This window comes from Hyaena hyaena, unplaced genomic scaffold (assembly GCF_003009895.1).
Source record: "Hyaena hyaena isolate Hyena2069 unplaced genomic scaffold, ASM300989v1 scaffold_73, whole genome shotgun sequence".
Lineage (NCBI taxonomy): Eukaryota > Metazoa > Chordata > Mammalia > Carnivora > Hyaenidae > Hyaena > Hyaena hyaena.
The window spans coordinates 133,173-155,132 of record NW_024080705.1 but is presented as its reverse complement, the minus strand read 5'-3'; the positions used below and the strand labels follow the sequence as shown (position 1 = coordinate 155,132).

Below are 21,960 nucleotides of genomic sequence, written 5' to 3'. Positions count from 1 at the left end.
AGTCCTATGCGTCAGCATCAGCAATCAGACAACAAAAGGAGGTCAGAGGCATCAGAATTGGTAAAGAAGAAGTCAAACTTTCCCTTTTTGCAGATGACATGATATTCTACATAGAAAACCCGACAGACTCCACCAGAAGCCTGCTAGAACTGATCCATGAAATCAACAATGTTGCAGGACACAAAATCAACGTACAGAAATCGGTTGCATTTTTATACACCAATAATGAGGAACAGAAAGAGAAATCAAGAAACTGATCCCATTCACAATTGCACACAAAACCATAAAATACCTAGGAATAAACCTAACCAAAGATATAGGAGATCTGTATGATGAAAACTATAGAAAACTTATGAAGGAGGTTGAAGAAGACACAAAGAAATGGATAAACATTCCATGCTCATGGGTCGCAAGAATAAATATTGTTAAAATGTCATTACTACCTAAAGCAATCTACACATTCAGTGCAATCCCCATCAAAATTGCACCAGCATTCTTCTCAAAACTAGAACAAACTATCCTAAAATTTGTGTGGAACCACAAAAGACCCCAAATAGCCAAAGTAATATTGAAGAAGAAAACCAAAACAGGAGGCATTACCCTCCCAGACTTTAGCCTCTACTACAAAGTTGTCATCATCAAGACAGTATGGTATTGGCACAAAAAACCCCAGACATACAGACCAATGGAATAGAGAACTCAGAATTGGACCCACAAATGTATGGCCAACTAATCTTTGACAAAGCAGGGAAGAGTATCCAATGGAAAAAAGATAGTCTCTTTAACAGATGGTGCTGGGAGAACTGGACAGCAACATGCAGAAAAATGAAGCTAGATCATTTTCTCACACCATACACAGAAATAAACTCAAAATGGATAAAGGACCTGAATGTGAGACAGGAAACCATCAAAACCCTAGAAGAGAAAGCAGGAAAAAACTCCTTGACCTCAACTGCAGCAATTTCTTACTTGACACATCCCCAAAGGCAAGGGAATCAAGAGCAAAATGAACTACTGGGACCTCATCAAGATAAAAAGCTTCTGCACGGCAAAGGTAACAATCCATAAAACTAATAGGCAGCTGACGGAATGGGAAAAGATAGTTGCAAATGACATATCAGATAATGGGGTAGTATCCAATATCTATAAGGAACTCATCAAACTCCACACCTGAAAAACAAATAATCCAGTGAAGAGATGGGCAGAAGACATGAACAGACACTTTTCCAAAGAGGACATCCAGATGGCCAATAGACACATGAAACAATGCTCAGCATCCCTCCTCGTCAGGGAAATACAAATCAAAACCACACTGAGATACCACCTCACACCGGTCAGAGTGGCTAAAATGAACAAATCAGGAGACTCTATATGCTGGCGAGGATTTGGAGAAATGGGCACCCTCCTACACTGCTGGTGGGAATGTAAACTGGTGCAACCCCTCTGGAAAACAATATGGAGGTTCCTCAAAAAATTAACAATAGAATTCCCCTATGACCCAGCAGTAGCAATGCTAGGAATTTATCCAAGGGATACAGGAGTGCTGACGCATAGGGGCACATGTCGCCCAATGTTCATAGCAGCACTCTCCACAATAGCCAAAACATGGAAAGAACCTAAGTGTCCATCAACTGATGAATGGATCAAGAAGATGTGGTATATTTATACCATGGAATGCTACATGGCAATGAGAAAGAATGAAACCTGGCCATTTGTAGCAACATGGATGGAACTAGAGGGTGTTATGCTGAGCGAAATAAGTCAGGCAAAGGACGGATACCATATGTTTGCACATATAGGTGGATTAGGAGGAAGTTAATGGAGGACTAAGCAGGAGAAAAAGGGGAAAGATAGTTGGGGAGAGGGAGGGAGGCAAACCATGATAGACTCTTGAATGCTGAGAACAAACTGAGGACTGAGGGGGGTGGGAGAGAGGAGCAGGGGGGAGATGGGCATGGAGGAGGGCACTTGTGGGGATGAGCACTGGGTGTTATATGGAAACCAACTTGACGATAAACTATTTAAGAAAGAAAAAAAGTGATGATGGTCTGTTTAGGTGCCATGCACTTATAATTATTATAATGGACAGGATCAGAATTCCATATTTGTCCTGTACACTGCCTGACAGGAAGTCCGACTGGCGTCCATGATACTGAAGGCCTTTTTAGGTCCAAAAAATGTTGAAATGTTGTCAGGGTGTATGTTGAGTGGGAGACTGGAGCATGGATCCTGAAGAAAAAGCATGGCTTGGTCATTTGTTTTGGGGAAGGGAAGAGAGGTGTTGGACATCTGAAACTTCAGGAAGGTAACCAGCTCTCAAATGCATGCCACTTGACACAGCATTCTGTATCTGGAAATTTACACTGTAGGCACACGCTGAGGGGTGCAGTACATGTTGCAAAGTTACTGTTTCACTGTTGTTGGTAATAGGAAATACTAGAAACAACCTAAGTGTTCATCAGGAAGGCGCAAGTTAAATCAGCTATGATACATCTGTGTATTTGAAGATTTTAGAGCTGTAAAAATGAATGAGGAAGCACTGAGCTTCAAGAGAATATTCCTCAGGAGAAAAACAAGGTGTATCTAGTACAGTACCAGAGGATGCTACCTTCTGTTTAAAAGGTGAGACAAATAAGATTTTATTTTTATTATTGCCCATATAAGCATAAGGAAATAAAGAAAGAAAATCTTAGGTATTCTAGAAATGAATAGTGTTCATATTTCCCTGAGGGTAGCATGAAAGTCTGGGGAACAGATAAGAGGGATACTTGTAACTCTGGGTGTGTTTGTTAATTTAAAAAATTCTTTGAACGACATAAATATATTACTTACTTGAAAATTTAAATGTCAAGTTTTTTTTTTTTTTTTTTTTTTTTACAAAGGAAAGAAGTTGTGTTTACAATCAGAAGGCAGGTGAGACTGCAGAAAACTTGTGGAGTAGTTCATACGTTATGACTAGCGAGTCGTATCCATGGAAATTTATTTGGGTAACAGAGCCATTTGTATCTTTTAGGTTTATGGTCAAGGTTTAAAAAGAGGTGTTTCAAGCTCATCAGGAAGATGCCTATTATTGGTCGCAAGGTAAGTGGAATCTGTATAGATCTTCCTCCCCTACTGCCACCCCCTTGATCATCGCCTCTTTCTTCTATTTGCCGAATCTGGTGCGAATTCCCAAGGGTGAGGGGCGATTTCGTTCCCCACCTCCAAGGAACATCTGACAATGTTTGAAGACGTTTTTAGTTCTCACAGCAGGAGGGGAGTGCTGTTGGCATGTAGTGGATGTGGCCAGAGGCGCTGCTGAGTATCCTGGGATCTTGCAGTGCACAGTGGAGACTTACCTGACTCAAAAATGCCAGAAGGGTCAAGATCCTGAGCATATTTGACCAAAGGAGAAAGGCCGTATCTGTTAAGGAAGAACTTGAAATTAGAAAACCTGACAGAAGCGGCATGATGCTTGAGGGCAACATTTGGCCGTGCTGACGTTAGCTGTGTGTCTGGGGTGGGTGCTTGCATGGCGTAGACCAGGCTTGGCAGACTTTCTCTGTAAAGGGCTAGACAGATAGAGGTCTAGACTTCACAGGCCATCCCATGTCTTTCAGAACTCTTCAAGCCTGTCCCCGCAGCGGGAAGGCAGAAGGGGGTGATGGGAAAGGGATGAGCTTGGCTGTGTTCCAGGGAAACCATCTTTACGAAACAGGCCGGGCTCAGATTTGGGCTGTAATTTGCTGACAGGGTTGGAAACTTAGCACTTTTCTCTTGCTCTTTGTACCTGTGTGCGGGATAGTGTGTTCCCTGCGCTGTGTCCTCTCTCCCCTCACCCGCGCTGAGGATAAGGCTGTCACCTCTGTACCCTTCCCTCAGGTTCCTTATCACACAAGGAGATAAACAGTGCAAGCCCCGTGCAAGCTCTGAAGAAGGCACATGAGTACCTGATGGCGGCATCTCCCCTTCCCCACCCTCCCCCGTGCCCTGCCTGCCTGCCCCTCAGCTTCAAGCTTCAAGCTTTCTTTCACTTTTGGCTCTCAATTCCTTTCCCTTTTCCCCTCACCTGACCAAACCTTTTAGAAAAGATGTCCGTCATCTTTAACCTTTGACCAAAATTCATTCAGATCCCTATGCCAACTCTCCCGTAACTCTATTTATTTTCAGGTTCATTTCCTATAGGGGAAGTAGAAGTAGTTATTGGGGGTAGAAAAGGGGAATGGGAGTAGATAGGCTTTTATTTGACTCCAAATCATCTTAAGCCCTAAAAGGAAATCTCCTTGAGTCCTGCTAGAGTTAAGGGGTAGGGAGGGGGCGGACTGGGTCTCGAAGGATGCTAGCATTTTCCCTTCTCCCTCCCTGTATCTTTCTGCTCTTTTTCTTCACACCTTTCTCCTTCGGTTTCAGATTTTGAGACAAATAAATTCCAGAAAGTATGATTAAATCCATAAAATAACAACTGGAAGGCACTTAAAAACTATATAATCAGCTTTCATTTTTTAGAAGCAGATTTGAGGCTCAGAGGCAAAAGTTCTTTGTGTCGAGTAAGTGTGTATATCACCATCTCATTCATTCCCATAAATGCACTTACTGAGCCTACGATGAGTGAGTACGTGCTCAGCATCAGATTCTACTCTGGGTGCTGGGGATACAGTGGGGAGCAAGACTCAGGTCCCTGCTCTGTGGAACTTACGTTTTTGTAGGAAAATCAGAAAATAGGTAAACACGTAAGAACTTCATTTTTTTTCAAGTTTATTTATTTTGAAAGAGTGCAAGTGGGGAGGGGCAGAGAGAGAGGGAGACAGAGAATCCCAAGCAGTTTGCTTGCTGTCAGCACGGAGCCTGACACAGGGCTCGAACTCACGAAACCTCGACATCATGACCTGAGCCGAAACCAAGAGAAGCTTAACCAGCTGAGCCAGCTAGGTGTCCCAAGAGTTTCATTTTGAAATAAATGTTGCGAAGAAGTTAAAATGGGATCGAGGTTCTGAGGCAGGAATTGGGGGGTGCTTTTTAATATAACTCATCATTTTTTGTCTCTTTCATTATAACAGCATAGTCTGCGCACTGAAGCTCAGCACTTTTTTTCTTTTAATGTTTATTTATTTTGAGAGAGAGAGAACCCAGTGAGGGAGGGGCAGAGAGAGAGGGAGAGAGAGAATCCCATGCAGGCTCCGAGCTGTCAGCGCAGAGCCCAACACAGGGCTCGAACTCAGGAGCTGTGAAATCAAGAGTCAGATGCTTAACCGACTGAGCCGCCCAGGTGCCCCAGAAACTCAGCTTCCGTAGTTTGTGCCTGTTGCACATTCTCCGTTAATGCAGCATAAGTCTCCTTGTACATTGTTAAAAGTATTTGCCTGTCTAGCCCATGCCTCACGGTGCCTGAGAGCAGGGGCCCTCCAGTCTGCCGGTGCTTGCTCGTTAGGCTGTGGCAGGAGTGTTTCGGAGGGTGGCTGTCCCTGTGGTGTCCCTGGGGGCCACATCTGAGAAGGCCCTCTTGTGTTCTGGTCATCCATAGCTACCGATGGGAAAATCTCAATGTTTGCAGTCAGACTACAGGCCTCCAACTTTCACCCGTGTGCTGCTGAAACATTCTCGCTGTGACACGCACGAAGTGTGACATGTAGCCCTTTTTCCAGATCTACTACCCTGCAGTCTCTTGGCTCAGATAGCAGCCCCTGCTCCGGTTTGTCTTGTTTTTTAAACTCTGTTTCTCCTTTCTGCCCCCAGCACTCCTCATTACCTGCCCTTCGTTTTCTGTCTCTGCTGCTAAATAAGCCTCCTGAGAAGAGGAGTTACTTTCACTAGGACTGCCTCCTTTACTTTGCTCACTGCGTATCCCTGGCCTACAGTAGGAGTTTAACAAAGTAGTTCACAGGCTGTGGTGGTGAGGATGAGGAAGAAATAGCCATAGTTGATGAACTGTAGCAGAAAGGACCCTAGCCCCTCCTAGCACCCGAGGGTCACATGGGACAGGCGGGGGACAACCTGATGAGGTAGAATGCACCCCCGGGATGTCTTGTGCCCACACATGATGAGTTATGGACGGCTTCCGGCTTCTGGGTGTGCCCCATGCACGCTTGTTTAAGGAACGCATCACCACCTGCTTGGGTACTAGGATCCCTCTCACTGCTTGGCTTATTCTCTGGATGCTGTTTGTGGCTCCACCTCGGTTTCGTTAGCACACACGTCGTAGCTGCTGCCAGGACAGGAAGGAGTGCCAAGTACTGCTCTCAGAGAGGTGCTGATGCTGGCAAACATGGACCACGTAAAGCAGTGGTGAGGTGAACGCAGCAGAAGAAAGGTGCGGGGAATTGGATGCGTCTTTAACTTTCAGAGAGAAAGCTGATGTCTCGTCTTCCAAGAGATGTTCCAAAAATATCGGGTGGTCAGAATGTCACTGCATCTTGTTAAGAACAAAATACCGTCCCGCTTTGTGTGCTTGTGTGGGGCCTGGCCTTGAGCAGTGGCCTTGGTCTTCTGCTCCCCACACTGTGTGCTTCCGTCTCCGTGTTAACTTTATCCCTCTTACCTTTGGAGATCCAAGATACCTTGAACAAGACCAAGGACGATATTAGCAAGAATATGTCGTTCCTGAAAGTGGACAAAGAGTACGTGAAAGCCCTGCCCTCTCAAGGTCTGAGCCCGTCCGCGGTTCTGGAGAAGCTCAAGGAATACAGCTCTATGGGTATGATTCTCGTCAGATGCCAGTGTTGGCTTCTTTAATGTGGTTGTTCTGGTCATCTTCTCGCGATTGTCTAGGTCAAGAACAGTTCATCCTTGGAACTTAGATGCTCATGAGAGCCCGCCCCCTGTCTCGGAGGCTGAGTTGCTTATTTTAAAAATTCTGTGTAAATTCATCCCACATCCATAAAGCAAAACAATCTCCGGAGACAGTGGGCCTTGGTCCCATTTCTGTTGGTAAGCCTGAATAAAACAGATACATTGGTCTGTTAAAAAAAGTAAAAATGAAATACGGTTCATTATAGAAATTGTGAAATCTGCACAAAGGCACAAGAAAATAAAAAGTGGCTCTAATTCCATCATCACAAGATATACACAGATGAGCTCCATATAGAAGTCAGAGGAGTCAGAGTGATTTTTGTGTAATACAAACACACGTACACGTACATGTATCTGCGGGAGCATATAAGGGAAGGATAAATATACCAAGTAGCTTAATACCTAAGAGTGTAGCCCATGGACTCAGCCTGGATTCCTGCCCTGGTTGGGCCATTTAAATATGATCTTGAGTTCCTTGACCTATGTCTCAGTCTCTGTCTTTCTCCATTGGGGATAATGATAATAGAACTTACTTGAAAAGCATAATTATAGAGATTAAACCAGATTGTACAGGTAAATATATAATAACTGGCATATAGTAAGTACTCAATAAATGTTAACTATTATGAATACAAATATGTGTTTGTTACAGATTAAGATTATATTACACATATTTTAAAAATAGGCTTTTTGGTTTGTCATGATTTTAGTTAGATTTAAAGAGAATTTGCAAACAACATACTACAGAGATTTCCCATACACCCCTCACCCAGCTTCTCCTGATGTTAGCATCTAAAGTAACCACGATAACACTGGTTGAAATAGTAGTTAACTAAACTGTTTCTTAATTTTTGAAGGAGAGGGAGACAGAGCGTGAGCTGGGGAGGGGCAGAGAGAGAAGGAGATACAGAATCCGAGGCAGGCTCCAGGCTCTGAGCTGTCAGCACGCAGCCCGATGTGGGGCTTGAACTCACGAACTGTGAGATCATGACCTGAGCTGAAGTCAGATGCTTAACCGACTGAACAACCCAGGTGCCCCTAAACTGCAAATTCAATTCCTATTTTGCCAGCCTTTCCACTAATGTCCTTTTTTCTGTTCTAAGATCCAGTCCAGCATACTGCATTGCATTTCAACAAATACACTCAAAATTTTCTAATTGATGTGTTGAGTTTTTGACCTTGGATTGTGTGAAATTAGATGCAGTCTGGATTTATAGATGATGTAAAGCAGGGACCGGCACTCTGAGCCCTGTGGACTACAGATTTCCAGGGTTACGAGGGCAGATTGCTGCCACTATATTTCCTTCCCTTCCATCTGTAACCCCTCGTCCGTTGCCATACTCTGCAGCACAGGTAAAATAACAGGAAATGAAACCAGGCATCCTAATTTTGAACAGCTGGTGGCCTCTAATCTGAAGACATGCATGGTACAGTCCAGTGTCCTCTAAGGAAGAGGCAAGTCATGCCGGCAGTAAGCCACAGTTCGGCAGAGGAGCTGAGAATGAGGATGTTCACTGCTCAGTCTTCTGCTGTCCTGTTGGAGCTGAAGATCTCGGCTTGATAGAGCCCATGGCTCTGGTTGTTGGCCGGTGTGTTTCTGTAATCGCTTTCTCGCTGTGCACTTTCAGTAGGGCACAGCCGTGTTGTGTGTGGCGAAAGGACCCGAGACACCCACACTGGCAGGTTGGTTGATAGCAGTGTAGACTCTCTGGAGAAGCACCTGAGACAGGAAGTGGAAAGTCAGACCTCATGTTGTGGTCAGGACCCTTTCCTCTGAGCTTTATCCCAGTGTTGGCTGCGTTCCTGATGCCGAGGGCTGACCGCATAGGTTGCTAGAAGGACATGGCTAATTGTTGAGGGGGGCGGGGGGTGGGTTCCATGTGAAGGAGGGGCTGCTGGGACCAGGGACTGATGGTACGCACACCATCATAGTTTGTCTGGTCAGGGGTTCAGTTCCCGGACTCCAACTCTGATGAGAGTGAACTGACAGTTCATACTTTCTGCCAACTCTGCTCGTAACACTCCTCACACTTCCTTTGACTGGATAGGAAGGGAGAGAAGAAGGAACCTATTGCAGAAAAAGTCAAGTTAGTCATACAGAGACCAGAAAATGAATGTAAATAAAGGAAAAATTTTCTCCTGTTAGAAGACAGTTGGGGATGATGACATCATCATTGGACTGTATATATTTTTAATATTTTAATGCTTATTTATTTTTGAGAGAGAGACCAAGCGGAGGAGACAAGCAAGGGAGAAGCGGAGAGAGAGGGAGACACAGAATTCAAAGCAGGTTCCAGGCTCTGAGCTGTCAGCACATAGCTGGATGCGGGGCTCGAACCTATAGACTGAGATCATGACCTGAGCCATAGTCAGATGCTCAACCAACTGGGCCACCCAGGCACCCCTGGACTATCCTTATTATACCTGGACACTGTTAATATCCTTTTCACACTGTTGTTGATAGTCATGGAAGATCTTTCATCTTTATTTTGTTGTGATAGCTCTTAACCAGAATTCTTTTTCTTGATTTATTATAAGAACGCCTTTGGGTTTCCACTCAAAATTTGGTTTTTCTTTTGTACCAGTGGTGTTAACTTCTTATCTCTTCTTTAATAGAAGCCAAGTGCCTTCCCTTAAGTTCCTGTTTACTGACCCGCTGGTCTTGACTTTCTCTGCAGATGTCTTCTGGCAAGAAGGGAAGGCATCCGGAGCCGTGTACAGTGGGGAGGAGGAGCTCACCGAGCTCCTCGTGAAGGTGAGTGCCACTCAGTTCTTCTCCTGATTTGTGAAATTAAAATAAAATGTTACTAGGGGCACGTGGGTGGCTTAGTCAGTTAAGTGTCTGACTTCAGCTCAGCTTCAGATCTCACAGCTCAGGTGATGATCTCTCAATTTGTGGGTTCGAGCCCCATGTCGGACTCTGTGCTGACAGCTCAGAGCCTGGAGCTTACTTCGGATTCTGTGTCTCCCTTCCTCTCTGCCCCTCCCCCACTTGGGTACGTACTTACTTTCTCCTTCTCAAAAAATAAATAAACATTAAAAAAATTACTTAAGGAAAACTTATTGTTAAAAATAAGTTCAGAAAGTCTCTCTTTACCCACACATAGGTGAATATGAATAATATTGTCAGAGACCTCTTCAGTCCATAAAATGTACAATATTACTTGTTTTTAGGCTTTATAGATGCCCCATGTAGAAGGCAGATTACTAGGGAAGGTAGTCCCCCATCATTTGAGGTTATTAGTGACCAGACATATTTTGTTTGCTAAGAAGGGATGAGGAACAGAAACTTGGTTATCATTTCCTGTAATACCCACGTCTCAAATCAGATGATCTGAGAATGAGCTTACTCATAATTCAGATAATTCTCATTTTTGGTCGACTTTAGAGTTGCCCATAGCTTCTTCCTTTTCTAATCAGATTTATTTCTTAAACCCTACTTTGTCATGTAAAATGGGCATTGGCCTTATAGTCTCTAAGTTCTTTGTGTTTGATTATAATAACTATGAAACTCCTCATACCTACTAATATTATAGGTTTTGCTCAGCTATATCTTGACATAATGCTCTGACTTTTTTCTCTGCATAAAAAATTTATCAGTGGTGAGGCGCCTGGGTGGCTCAGTCAATTAAGTGTCTGACTCTTGATTTTGGCTCAGGTCATGATCTCATCGCCCTGAGACCCAGCCCTGCTTTGGGTTCCATGCCGAGTGTAGAGCCTACTCCGGATTTTCTCTCTGTCTCTCTCCCCCTCTCCCCTACTTGTGCTCCCTCTCTCTCTCTCTCCAAAACAAACAAAAGCAAAAACCACACACAAAAAAACAAAAACAAAAAAATTTTCAGTGGCTTCCCACCACCTACAGGGTAATACCCAAGCTGCTTACATAGCAGAAAATGTCAGCCCCGTCATAAGCCAGCTTCCACCTGTTTTCCAACCACGTCTGTTACTTTCCCATATAGCCTCTTCTCTTCACTGTGCATAGCTCACTTATATCATGTTTTCCTCCCCTTCATTCCAGCTGTTCTAAATGATGAACTCCTATCGATCTCTCAAATTCCTATTGATTGCACTCTGCAGACGCCTCAGACCACTGGGGCTGTCGGTTATTCCCTCCTTAGGGCTCCTTCCCTTGCTCACATGCTTCTGATACCACCCTGACAACAAGGGCTGCGCTCTGCTGCATGCCCTCCTAGGTGCTTTGCATGCACGCTGTGTTGTTTACGTATCACTAGAGCACTATCAGGTAGGGGCCGAATTATCCCCCAGAAAATCTGAGGAAGCAACCTCAGAGAGGTCATTTGACCTCTTTGAGTACACAATCAGAAGTAACAGGCAAAGCTAAGGTTGCAGAATGGGTCTGTTTGGTGTCTTAGTATGTGCTTTAAACCACATTCATACTTCCTCTCTCACCACACTGTAAAATGATTGATTTGCACATCTGTTTCCTCCACTATAGTTGGATCTTCTTTATGTTGGGAACATATTTTTTTTTTTTTTTAATGTTTTATTTATTTCTGAGAGAGAGAGAGACAGCGTGAGCAGGGGAGGGTCAGAAAGAGAGGGAGATACAGAATCTGAAACAGGCTCTAGGCTCTGAGCTGGCTGTCAGCATAGAGCCCAATGCGGGGCTTGAACCCACTAACTATGAGATCATGACCTGAGCCGAAGTCGGACGCTTAACTGACTGAGCCACCCATGTGCCCCTGTTGGGAACATATCTTAACTGTTCTTCCGACTTCTAGTGCTGTGCCTGATACCTAGAAACCTTTGTGTAGTGCATGGTTCTTTGTCACGGTGTGTTTATCATACTTCATATCTGCTTGCGTTTCTTTGCAGGCTTACGGAAACTTTGCATGGAGTAATCCATTACATCCAGATATCTTCCCAGGACTGCGAAAGATCGAGGCAGAGATTGTGAGAATAGCTTGTTCACTGTTCAACGGGGGGCCGGATTCCTGTGGATGTGTAAGTATATGCAGGTAGTCTCCAACTTTCTTGGTTTTTTAGCTTAAAGTAGAAGCCTTTGTTGAAAACATTTTATTATACTCTTAATATGGTGATTATTGTAGGAAGATCCAGATGAACAGCCATGTAAAAATGTTAAGTTTTGCAATTAAAAGAAAATGTTTTTTTAAGTTTATTTATTTTGAGAGAGAAAGAGTCGGAGCAGGGGAGAAGCAGAGAGAGAAGGAGAGAGAGAAATCCCAAGCAGGCTTCACACTGTCATCACAGAGCCCCACGCGGGGCTCGATCTCACAGTCTGTGAGATATTGACCTGAGTGAACCAAGAGTCAGGAACTTAACCCACTGAGCCGCCCAGGTGCCCCAACTTTTATAGTTTTCAGAGCATCGACATTTTATTGGACATTTTTAAAGATATTTTTTTTCTTTTCAGGTTTTTATTTCAAAAATTTTAAACTTACATGAGTTCCTATAATAGTTTAGAGAACACCCTGAGTTCACTAAATGTAAATGCTTTGTACATCTGCTCTGTCCCTCTCCCTCCCTCTTTCATCCATCAACCGACGCACCCACTCCCTACCCGTTGGTCTATATAATTCTGTCAAACCATCATAGTGTTTTTGATATACTTCTCATTTTACTTGAGCTGGACATTTACGTTTTTATTTTGCTGTAAGTTGAATCTCATTTAGTTGGTTTAGGAATAAAGGAAGGGGAGATTATCATTCTGTTTCAAGACACACACGAGGATTTTTCGTTTCAGCTCTTCTTTCTAGTAGATGTTTGTTTGTTAATTTTCCTAAACTGTGATGGATAAGCTTCGGTTTACATTTGTGACTAAAGACTGATCCTTGCTTTCTCTAGAAAAAATTCAAAGTCTCAATCTCTGCTTATGCAGCGTAGTTAGATTTAACCCCGCATGCTGTACTGGTAACCTAGAGGTACTAAGCCTCTCGGATGCTGTTATAATCATTATGAAGTCTGCAGATTTAACTATTGAAGGGCCCGTCCAAAGGCAAGAATGTTTTACAGTTTTTTGTTTTTTCCAATAAGCAGTGTTATTTCTCTTTATGTCGGCACTATGAAAGTTCGACACGTTTGTATATTCTGTATCTAACAGAATGGTACTCCAGGCATTCGTTTCCCCCTAGAACTCCAACGCTGTTAAAAACAGAGCCAACCGCAATCCAGCAATGGGCTCCTTCGTGGCATTTATATGAACAGGGGACACAGGGGGAGATGCCTGTATGCTTACAGTATGTGGCACATTCTCCTGGGCCACAGACTCAGTGGACTTTTAAGAGGCCATTGGTGAAGCAACCAGAGAACAATTCGGCCTTGTCTGGTCAAGTTGAAGATACACGTATCTCATGACCCTGAAATGTCACTACTCAGGGTGTTTGTACCATAGTTTTGAAAACTGGGACATGTGTGTTGGGTAGATGTATACTCAGAGCACCGCTGCCCGTGAGAGCTGGAAACTGGCAGTAACCCAGGTGTCTGTCAACAGTGGCGTGGAACATTGGAGAATACTCTATGTGCTTTAGTCCTTTGGAGCCGCTGCTCTGATTGATGCTCAGATTAGCCCATTTTGACCAGCGGGAGCCTCTTAGTTTTGGCTCTTGGGTCCTTTTGTGTGACTCAAGTGGTCTTTGAAAGCTTCCTTTTTTTTCTTTTTTTTTTTTTATTTGAGAAAATACTTTTATTTGATGAAATATTCCAGGTTGACTTTGTGTGCTTCTAGACCCCAGATTCAGCCATTTGTCCAAAGAGCCCAGTCTCATTTAGAACTCTGTAAAATACTGACATGGTTAGTAAGTCAAATTTATGGAACAAAGTAGATAAAAATTCAACCAGAATAAAATCTAAAGAGACAAGTAGAAGGCACAGAGGAGGTTGAGAGCCATGAGGCGAGAGTGAGAGGGGCTGACACACGTGTGGCAGGTGGTTAAGTAGCCAGGAGACACGGGGAATCGGGAGTGGCGGAGCTGTTAGGGCAGCTGCTGTTCTACAGAGTGGCAGTGGTGGCGGCTGGGGTGTCTGCGGGGAGAGGGAAGACGGGCTGTGAGGTCCTAATCGTTGGGGCCAGGAGATAATTACAGGGGTTTCATCGATTCAGGTAACTAATTAACTAATTTTCAAAGTAAGCTCTGTGCCCAACGTGTGGCTTGAACTCCACGTCAAGCATCACATGCTTTACGGACTGAGCCAGCCAGGCCCCCCGCAGGTGTTCTTTCCCGTTCCTTTCCTTGGCTGCTATTTTATTAAAATATATTGCACGTAATTATTTTATATTCTGTGTCTGATAATTCAGCTACTCCTGAGCCTTAATCTGTCTGTCTCTGCTGGTCTCATGCATGTTGTCTTATCCTATTTGTGATTTTGTTGTTGTGTTTAACTACGCCGCTCATCTTCCCAGGAGCCTGTCTTCGAGGCCTGGATGTAAATTAAGCCCTTGCACAGAAAGCGTGCAGCATCCTGCCCATGCAGGGACTCGCCAGGAACCGATCTGCATCTAACGCTCCACTTGCAGCCTCATGCTGCGGCGGTGGTGCGGGGTCACACTGTAGACTCGTGAAAGCGTCTTGTTATCCCTTCCTGAGACTTCCTTGTTCTTCCTCACCCAAGCCTCAGGGCCCAGGACGCAGTTCTCTTGCTGCCCTCTTCTGCACCACTGGGGTTTAGTTCTTGTCCCCCCGAGAATGTGGGTGCAGGTTCCAGGACTTCAGCTGTGTGCTGGCAGAGGCCTTCCCAGGGGCAGGCCCTGAGTTGATCTCCTGTCACTTGTCACAGCGGGCCTGGTGTCCAGGGATGGCAGCAGCTCTCACAGTTGGGGCTGCTTTGGCACCCCCGTGTCTGTAGGTTTCTGGATTGCGCTCTATGTGGGTTCAGTATATTCCTTCTTGTTAGCTCAGCAGTGGGTGTAAGAAATGCTTACTGTTTTCTCCGACTTCTCTGTTGTTTCTCGTGGGAGGGTGGACGGCCCAGCTGTAGGGTCTGTAGTGCTGGAGTTCCATGATCGGTGGTGTTTTCCCACGTGACCTTTGCCCACTCGCAGCCTCTTTCCCTCCGGGTCTTCTCTTTCAGGCGACTCAGCTGTTCCTTAGAGAATGGGATTTCCCAGATTGGTGACCGTCCCTGTGCTTCCTGTCGGAACCCCTTTTGGTTACCTGTGTCTAGCCCGATGGACGCAACTCTCCAGGTGTGGAGTGGCGTCCATCTTTCAGTCAGTCTTTTTCTGATCTGGTTCGCTAAACTTGCCTCACCCTTTCCTCCCAGTCATCGTGTTTATTCTCGGCAGTGTTTGTTCTGCTCCCCGTGCCTTCATCCGGTGTTGGTACTTTGGTACTTTGTGTTTTGGGGTCTGTGGTTCTCATTCTCTTCTTTTTGGTGTCCAGTCTTTCAAGGCGTGCTTTCTTGAATTCATGTCCTTCTCCTGTTGTCCCGTAGTGGCAGACAGGTGTGTGGAACCCCCTTCTCCTCCTTCGGCTGGTATCTTTTGAGTTAGGCTTTGGTTTTGCATGCTGCTTTTTTTTCTTTTTGTATGTTTGCCTGGTTACCGTACCATTTTCTTTCACCTTGGCTCATGCTCCTCAGAACATTCTATTTTGTTCTGATGCACACTGGCTGATTTCTCACGTGAGAGCGTTTGGTTGAGGGCCCTTAGTTCCACCTGTGTTGAATTAGCTGGGTCTCTTCTGAGATTCTGTTAAGAGTTCTCAGAGTTCACTCTGCCTGGTTGAAAGAGACTAATACCCTTGGGCTTTGATCATTTCTGTAACCCCTCCTGTATCCCTGGAGCCTTGACTTTGAGGGGTCAGTCCCGACATTCTCTTCATTTTGCTTGTTTCTCCCTAGCCGCCAGGTCTACCACTCACTGATCTGAAGATAAGGGCACCCCCTCCACTTGTTTCTCTGAAGATTTGAGGGCTTTGATGAGAATTCTCAGGATTTTGCTGGCTCACAGGACACTTTTCAGGGCCTGGAGGGCGGATCAGGAACTGTTCTGCCATCTGCTACGCTTTAGAAACTTCTCTTTTTCTCCTTGCCAGTATCGAAGTGTATTGCTTCCGATTATCTGTTTCTTTGGTGATTGTTATTGTAGGTTTCTGCTACTTTTTTCTTCCTTCTTCTAGGTCCTGGGGGAGAGAAAGTAGTTGTGGGGCAGTTTCAGTCTTCCATCTTAATCCAGAAGTCAAACCCTGGTTTTTTTTGTGTGTGTGTTTTTTTGTTTTTTTTTTTGATGTTGTTGTTGTTTTGTTTTCATTTTTGATTTTTGCATTGCTGCAATTAAACCATGCCTCTTCCATTATGGTCTTTTTTAGTGGATATGTCAGGGATCAGGAGAAGGATGGAGTCTTTTCTATTTCTATTTTCTGTCTTTCCCAGAGAACTAATTACCTCTGGGACTATTTGAGTTTCTCTGTTTTTCTCCCCCTTCTCTGTTTCTCTGTCTCTCCCTTACTCTCTCTTTCTCTCTCTCTTACATCTCTTTCTCTCTCTCTCTTACATCTCTCTCTCTCTCTCTCTCTCTCTCTCTCCCTCCCCCCATCTCTTGATGAGCTGTTTTGGGTGAAAGTGGTTCGGAGATCGGAGATGGAAAGAAGACAACAGAGCCTCAGGGCTGGGCAGTCTGTAGCATGTTCCCGGCTAAGGTCTTAGGTCTTTCCGTTCTTTGTTCATCAACTTAAACTGTCTCTGTTTATGAACTTCACTTGCCTCAGGACAAATGAGAGGTTATTTCATATACTAAAAGAAATTCTGTTGCCATGGAGAACAGTCTTGGCTTGTGCAAATGCCTTTGAGTCCAGACAGCTTCTGAAAGAAAATTCCCCAAAGCAGGCCAAGTTCTACTCTTGTTCCCCAACGTACTTACATATTAACAGCGAGAGTTTTTATAATGCTGGAAGAAGTTGACTAAGTCACAAATAGTTATTGAGCTTTTCTTATTTCACAATCAAATTTACATGGGTCTGGGAGGTTAGCAGCATAGTTAAACACAGAATTGGAGCACCTGGCTGGCTTAGTTGGAAGAGCATTGCTACTCTTGATCTCAGGGTTGTGGTTCAAACCCCATGTTGGGCATGGAGCCTACTTAATAAAAATTACACAGAAGTAAACAAACATAGAAATTGGGGGATCAGCAATAAAAATTAGAGGTGGAATGTAGGTATTCCTGCTTTTATAGTCAAAGTGCACTGTTGTTTGCCCAACAAATAATGATGTTGATTTAATTTGTTATTGGACTAAAAATAGGGCGTGTATACTGGGTGACTAGGGGTTTGGAAATACCTTTGCTTGGGTCATCACGGGCCCTTAGTAAGAGATTGATGCACCAGAGACCTGGACGTTGCTGGTCCTTTCTGGACTTTCTTCACAGCTGGTTTGGCTCCTCATGTGACATTCTGAGGGTTTATGCTAGACCGCAGCACGTGCTGCTCCTATGCAGAGCTCCCCGCCTCCGCAAGCATTTTTATCTTCTCCGGCATACAAGTTCAGGGACCCGTAAAGAGTCCCCTGTGCCCATGTTCAGTGTGTTACCTTGTGGGTGACGGTCACAGGTTTCACAAAGACTTCTTGAATCAAAATATGACGGACTTCTCTCAGCTAATCGTCCACGTGACTGCTGACCCCTGGGATTTTGTATCCAGCAGAATTTTTGTTCTATCTGTGGTTATTTTAGGAAACTTCAGAAATGGCTGTCTCTCTTCCATCTCCTGTTAAGCCACACTAAATGCACAAGTGTAGAAAGTATTACTTCTCATCAGCAGATGCTCACAGATGGCATTGGTGGATTATTTTAGTCTTCAGGGCTCACCTTTCTAGCTGTGTAATGAGAAAGTTATCTAAGCTTGTATGGACCGTCGGAGATGAAAGATCTAAGAAAATAACCACCTAGCTCAGTGCTGTGGCTTTTTGTTTGTTTGCTTTGAAATGATTCATTCTTAGGTGTCGTCAGAGAATAGCCTGATTGGGAATGCCTGCCTGTGTTGGTCACGGTTTACCGAGAGTCCCACCAGGCTGCGAGAAGTGTTAGTTAAGGTGGTGTTAGGTGTCAGCTGTTAGACTAGGTGCTCGGAACATTGTCATGAGCACATTGGCCCCTCACTTCATGAGTTTGTAGTCCAGCGAGGGAGAGCGGGTGCATGACAGGCCCTCTGAGTGCTGGGAATCAAGATCGGACTTAGCCGATAAAGCCAGATTTCCTTCTAGTACACATTGCAGTGTCTGCTCTGCAGAATGCATTCTAGATCTTATCGGCTTCTGCATCAGACTCCATCAAGATCAAGGTGGGAAGTGCATGCTGATCGTTGGCCCTCACTCCATTCCACGGATGGCATCTCTTCTTCATTACAGGTGACCTCTGGGGGAACAGAAAGCATACTGATGGCCTGCAAAGCTTACCGGGACCTGGCCTTTGCGAACGGGATCAGAACTCCAGAAATGTATGTGTGTGTGGCCTTCAGGCGGTCCGTCTGGAGTACTGCTGTTGGGGACAGCCTGACCACCTGTTTTCTGCCGTGTCCCTTCCCTCCTCCTCTGCAGTTCCTCATTCTTCCTTTCCTGTGCCCTTGACCCTTATCCCTTCACATCTTGCAACCTCCTGGGTGGACCAGCCTGTTAATTTTAAAGGTCATTCCCCTTCCCAGCCCCCGAGTTTATACGTGGTGTGCACTGAAAGCAAGAATGGGAGCCTTTTTCTAAAGGTGACAGAGTCACAGGACTCCATCTTTGAATTCTGGGATATTTATTATAAGTAACGCAGAGCCTAAGGAAAACTCTCTCATTACCTCAGTTCAGTGAAAGTTACTTAAATACAATAGGCTGCCTCGGGTGCTCCCTAAGAAGGTTTCAGCCTGAGGCTGTTATTTTTTGGGGGGGGGAGTTTTAAAACAATTTTTGAGATTCATCCATAATGCCACCCCATGGATGTAATTTTGAGATTTGGCTGCATTTTCTTCCCCAGACCCTCTCCTTATCCAGTGTGTTTGTACCACAGCCTCTGGGTTACTGTTTTCCTGAAAATGTCAGTGACTAAGTGTTTTGTTGCACATGATCTCCTGCCTGAGAGAATAAATCAAGTGCCGTCCTTCTCATACATAAATCTTAGTGCCTGGTACTTACTCAGGAAGTACCTTACTTTCCTTTCTGAAGGGGAATGCATCGATTTTGAGGCTGTAGTAACTGAGAGAAGTCTGAGTATGTACCCATGGCTCAGTCTCCTTTTCAGTGCCATTTGCCTTTTTTTTTTTTTTTTTTAAAGTAAGCACTGTGCCCAGCGTGGGGCTTGAACTCACGGGCCCAAGATCAAGAGTTGCATACTCTACCAGTGGAGCCCAACAGGCGCCCCTGCTTCAGTGCTGTTTCAAGGGCTGCTTCCAAGCTTGTAGGAGCGGTGGGAACTTGAGTTTCTCACAGGCTGTGGGCTTCAGAGAGGGAAGGAACCGCCAACCTGCTGGAACACCCCCACCAAGCAGTCTTGGGTCCCTGCTTGGCTGTGCGTCGCGTCAGGCAGCATGTCCCCAGCAAGGCTGTCCCCAGCTTTGGCTGGCCAACAGGAGAGGGCTCTGCCTGATGCTAAGCTGATCCAAATGCCCGGTCCCTCATCTTCTACCTGTCAGCCCTCATTTACACTTTGGGTTTCCTAAATCACAGGGAGATTTCTGTAGAAGATCATTTGGCTGACCTCTTTTTGTTTGTGGTTCAAAAGAAAAACAGTATAAACGCTTATAAAAATGCAAGGAAAAAGAATCAGAAGTTTGCTCCTGGGGATAAAGATGAGCCGCAGGCTGTCCCTCGAACCCTGCTTTTATCTGAATCTCATTTCTTCTCCGCCGTTTAGTGTGGCCCCCCAGAGTGCCCATGCTGCATTTGACAAAGCAGCCCATTACTTTGGGATGAAGATTATACGGGTTCCGCTGAACAAAATGATGGAGGTGGATATTCGGGTGAGTACCCTGAAGGGCCATTTCCTGCCAGGGACTGTGAGGTGCAGGGATGCACCTACCCGCCCGGCTTTTCCCAGCGTTGGGCACAGAGGGGCTCCCGAGGCCTCGGGCCGCGGCGGCTGGAGCCAACGAGCTGCTGCTGGCAGTGGTGAGTGCATGTGATCTGCGAGCTCTGACGGCAAGATGAGCCGTCCACGCTCCGCAGACCCGGATATTGCTTCAGCAACCTCACCCTCTCCTCTCTCTTTGTACCGTGAGCACGGACTGACCTGCCCCCAGACCCTTCTTGTGGTTTTCATTGGCCTGAGTCGGTGTCCTTGCCAACAGAATAGTGACAATGTTATTCAGAACCTAGCTACTCAGGTTAGTAGCACTAGCATCATTGCTGCCCGCCATCTTTACTCACATCCTACCTGACCAGTTAACGGGTTGACAGATAAAAACTGTATATATGTCAGGTGCCACCTTGATGCTTTGAGATATGTAAACACTGCAAAATAATCCCCACAGTGCTGCTGTTGAACATACCCAACTCCTCAAATAGTTACTGTTGGCTTTTTCTTTCTTTCTTTTTTTTTTTTTTGTTCCCCTCCGTGGTTGGAATCCTTTAGACTCCCCTCCAACCTCCAGCTGGTTTCAGGCACACAGTGCAGTGCTGTTATGTCGTGGCCACGTGGCCCTGCGCTGGCTGCCCACAACTTCCCGTCAGGGGTCGCAGATGCTCAGGGCTCCTCTCCTCCCACCTCCAGCCAGCAGCGTTCCACACTTGAATTCTGAGATGGGCTGCCATACATGCCATGGGTGGGAGGTCTCGCAGGATTTACCTTGCCAGCCCCGTCGTGGCAGAATGCTCCCAGGCTCACCCATGTTGTCACAAATGGCATGCTTCCTTTTTTTAGGCTGATTAGTAGTCCTTTATCTTTATGCCTTGCCTTCGTGGCTGAACTTTCTAGTTTCTAGCATGCTACACAGATTGCATCCGAGCCTTATTACAGCCCAGGGAAGTTGTAGAAGCTGATAGGTAGTAATCGCAGTGCACAGGCCAGGAGACAGAGCAGGGGCAGTTAAGTAGTTTCCCTCTGGAGTCAGCGCTAGTGAGTGGACCGGACTTGTTCCGCCCTGTTTCCTCCCACAGTGATTTGCCGCCTTGTGGCCTCAGACTGTTTTTGCCTGGAGGGACCCCTCTGGCCTGGTTTCTATGCTGCCCCCATGGGAGAAGAGAGGTGGAGGCGGCGGCGCTGGCTGAGCGCAGACCCTGAGCTGGCAGTAGCGGCGGCAGAGGAGAGTGAGGTGGATGTGGCTTCTGATTTTCCTTTTGGCTTTAATCCCCTAGGCGATGAGGAGAGCCATCTCCAGGAACACCGCCATGCTTGTCTGTTCAACCCCCCAGTTTCCTCATGGCATCCTAGATCCGGTCCCTGAAGTAGCCAAGGTACGTGGGAGAAATGTGCTGCGAGGCAATCAGGTTGAGACCTTACAATAGAATCTGATGGTGTGGGACTCGGCGGGGAGAAGCGAGTGTGCATTCTGATTCATGCCCAAATCCCAGGAGCCCCAGAAGAAGCCCTCCAGCAACCTTCAGAGCCTCTGCCCTAAGGGAGAGGTGACACAAGGTAGAACCTTCATTGAAGCCGGATACTCTGGACACAGAGAGCACTGCTGTTTCTATTCAGCCAGGAGATGAGCTGCTCGTTAGGGGCGTGCCCAGCAGGGGGCGGTGTCCAGGGGTGCCCCCCCACCCAGCCGCTACTAGTGCAGGACCTTTTCCCCCTAAATCAGAGCATTATTGTGTCCTGCTTGGCTTTGCAGTGAGTTTGGGGCCCGGCATATGTAAATATAAAATGCCACATTTCAGATGAATTCTTTTGAAGGCTAAATACATTTGAAAGATGAGCTTTCTCAGGAGTGTCAAAACCAGCCTGTTTTTTTAAAACCTGAAAGCCATCGTGCATAATGGCCTTGGGATGACAGCACACCTCTCCACCTGTGTCTTGTGATGTTATTGTTAGACGGCTGTAAATGAAATTCTCTTGTGATCTGTTCTGGAACAGCTGGCTGTCAAATACAAAATACCTCTCCATGTGGACGCATGTCTGGGGGGCTTCCTCATCGTCTTCATGGAGAAAGCAGGGTACCCGCTGGAGCAGCCGTTTGATTTCCGGGTGAAAGGTGTCACCAGCATTTCGGCTGATACCCACAAGGTGAGGTGGGGAAGGACCGAATGCTCATCGAAGTTGGCATTTGATGATTTTGACTGTTGTCAACAAAATGAATTGATCAGAGT

At 45.7% G+C, this 21,960-nt stretch overlaps 1 protein-coding gene across 1 annotated transcript in view; it reads left to right on the top strand.

Annotated features, from left to right (window-relative positions):
- Positions 1-21,960, top strand: part of SGPL1 (sphingosine-1-phosphate lyase 1) — a 57,982-nt gene that overhangs the window by 28,898 nt on the left and 7,124 nt on the right. The window contains exons 4-11 of the mRNA XM_039233291.1: positions 3,014-3,081; positions 6,523-6,670; positions 9,444-9,520; positions 11,602-11,730; positions 18,085-18,173; positions 19,571-19,676; positions 21,010-21,108; positions 21,728-21,877. Coding sequence (XP_039089222.1) covers positions 3,014-3,081; positions 6,523-6,670; positions 9,444-9,520; positions 11,602-11,730; positions 18,085-18,173; positions 19,571-19,676; positions 21,010-21,108; positions 21,728-21,877 — 866 coding nt within the window. The remainder of the gene's footprint in view (positions 1-3,013; positions 3,082-6,522; positions 6,671-9,443; positions 9,521-11,601; positions 11,731-18,084; positions 18,174-19,570; positions 19,677-21,009; positions 21,109-21,727; positions 21,878-21,960) is intronic.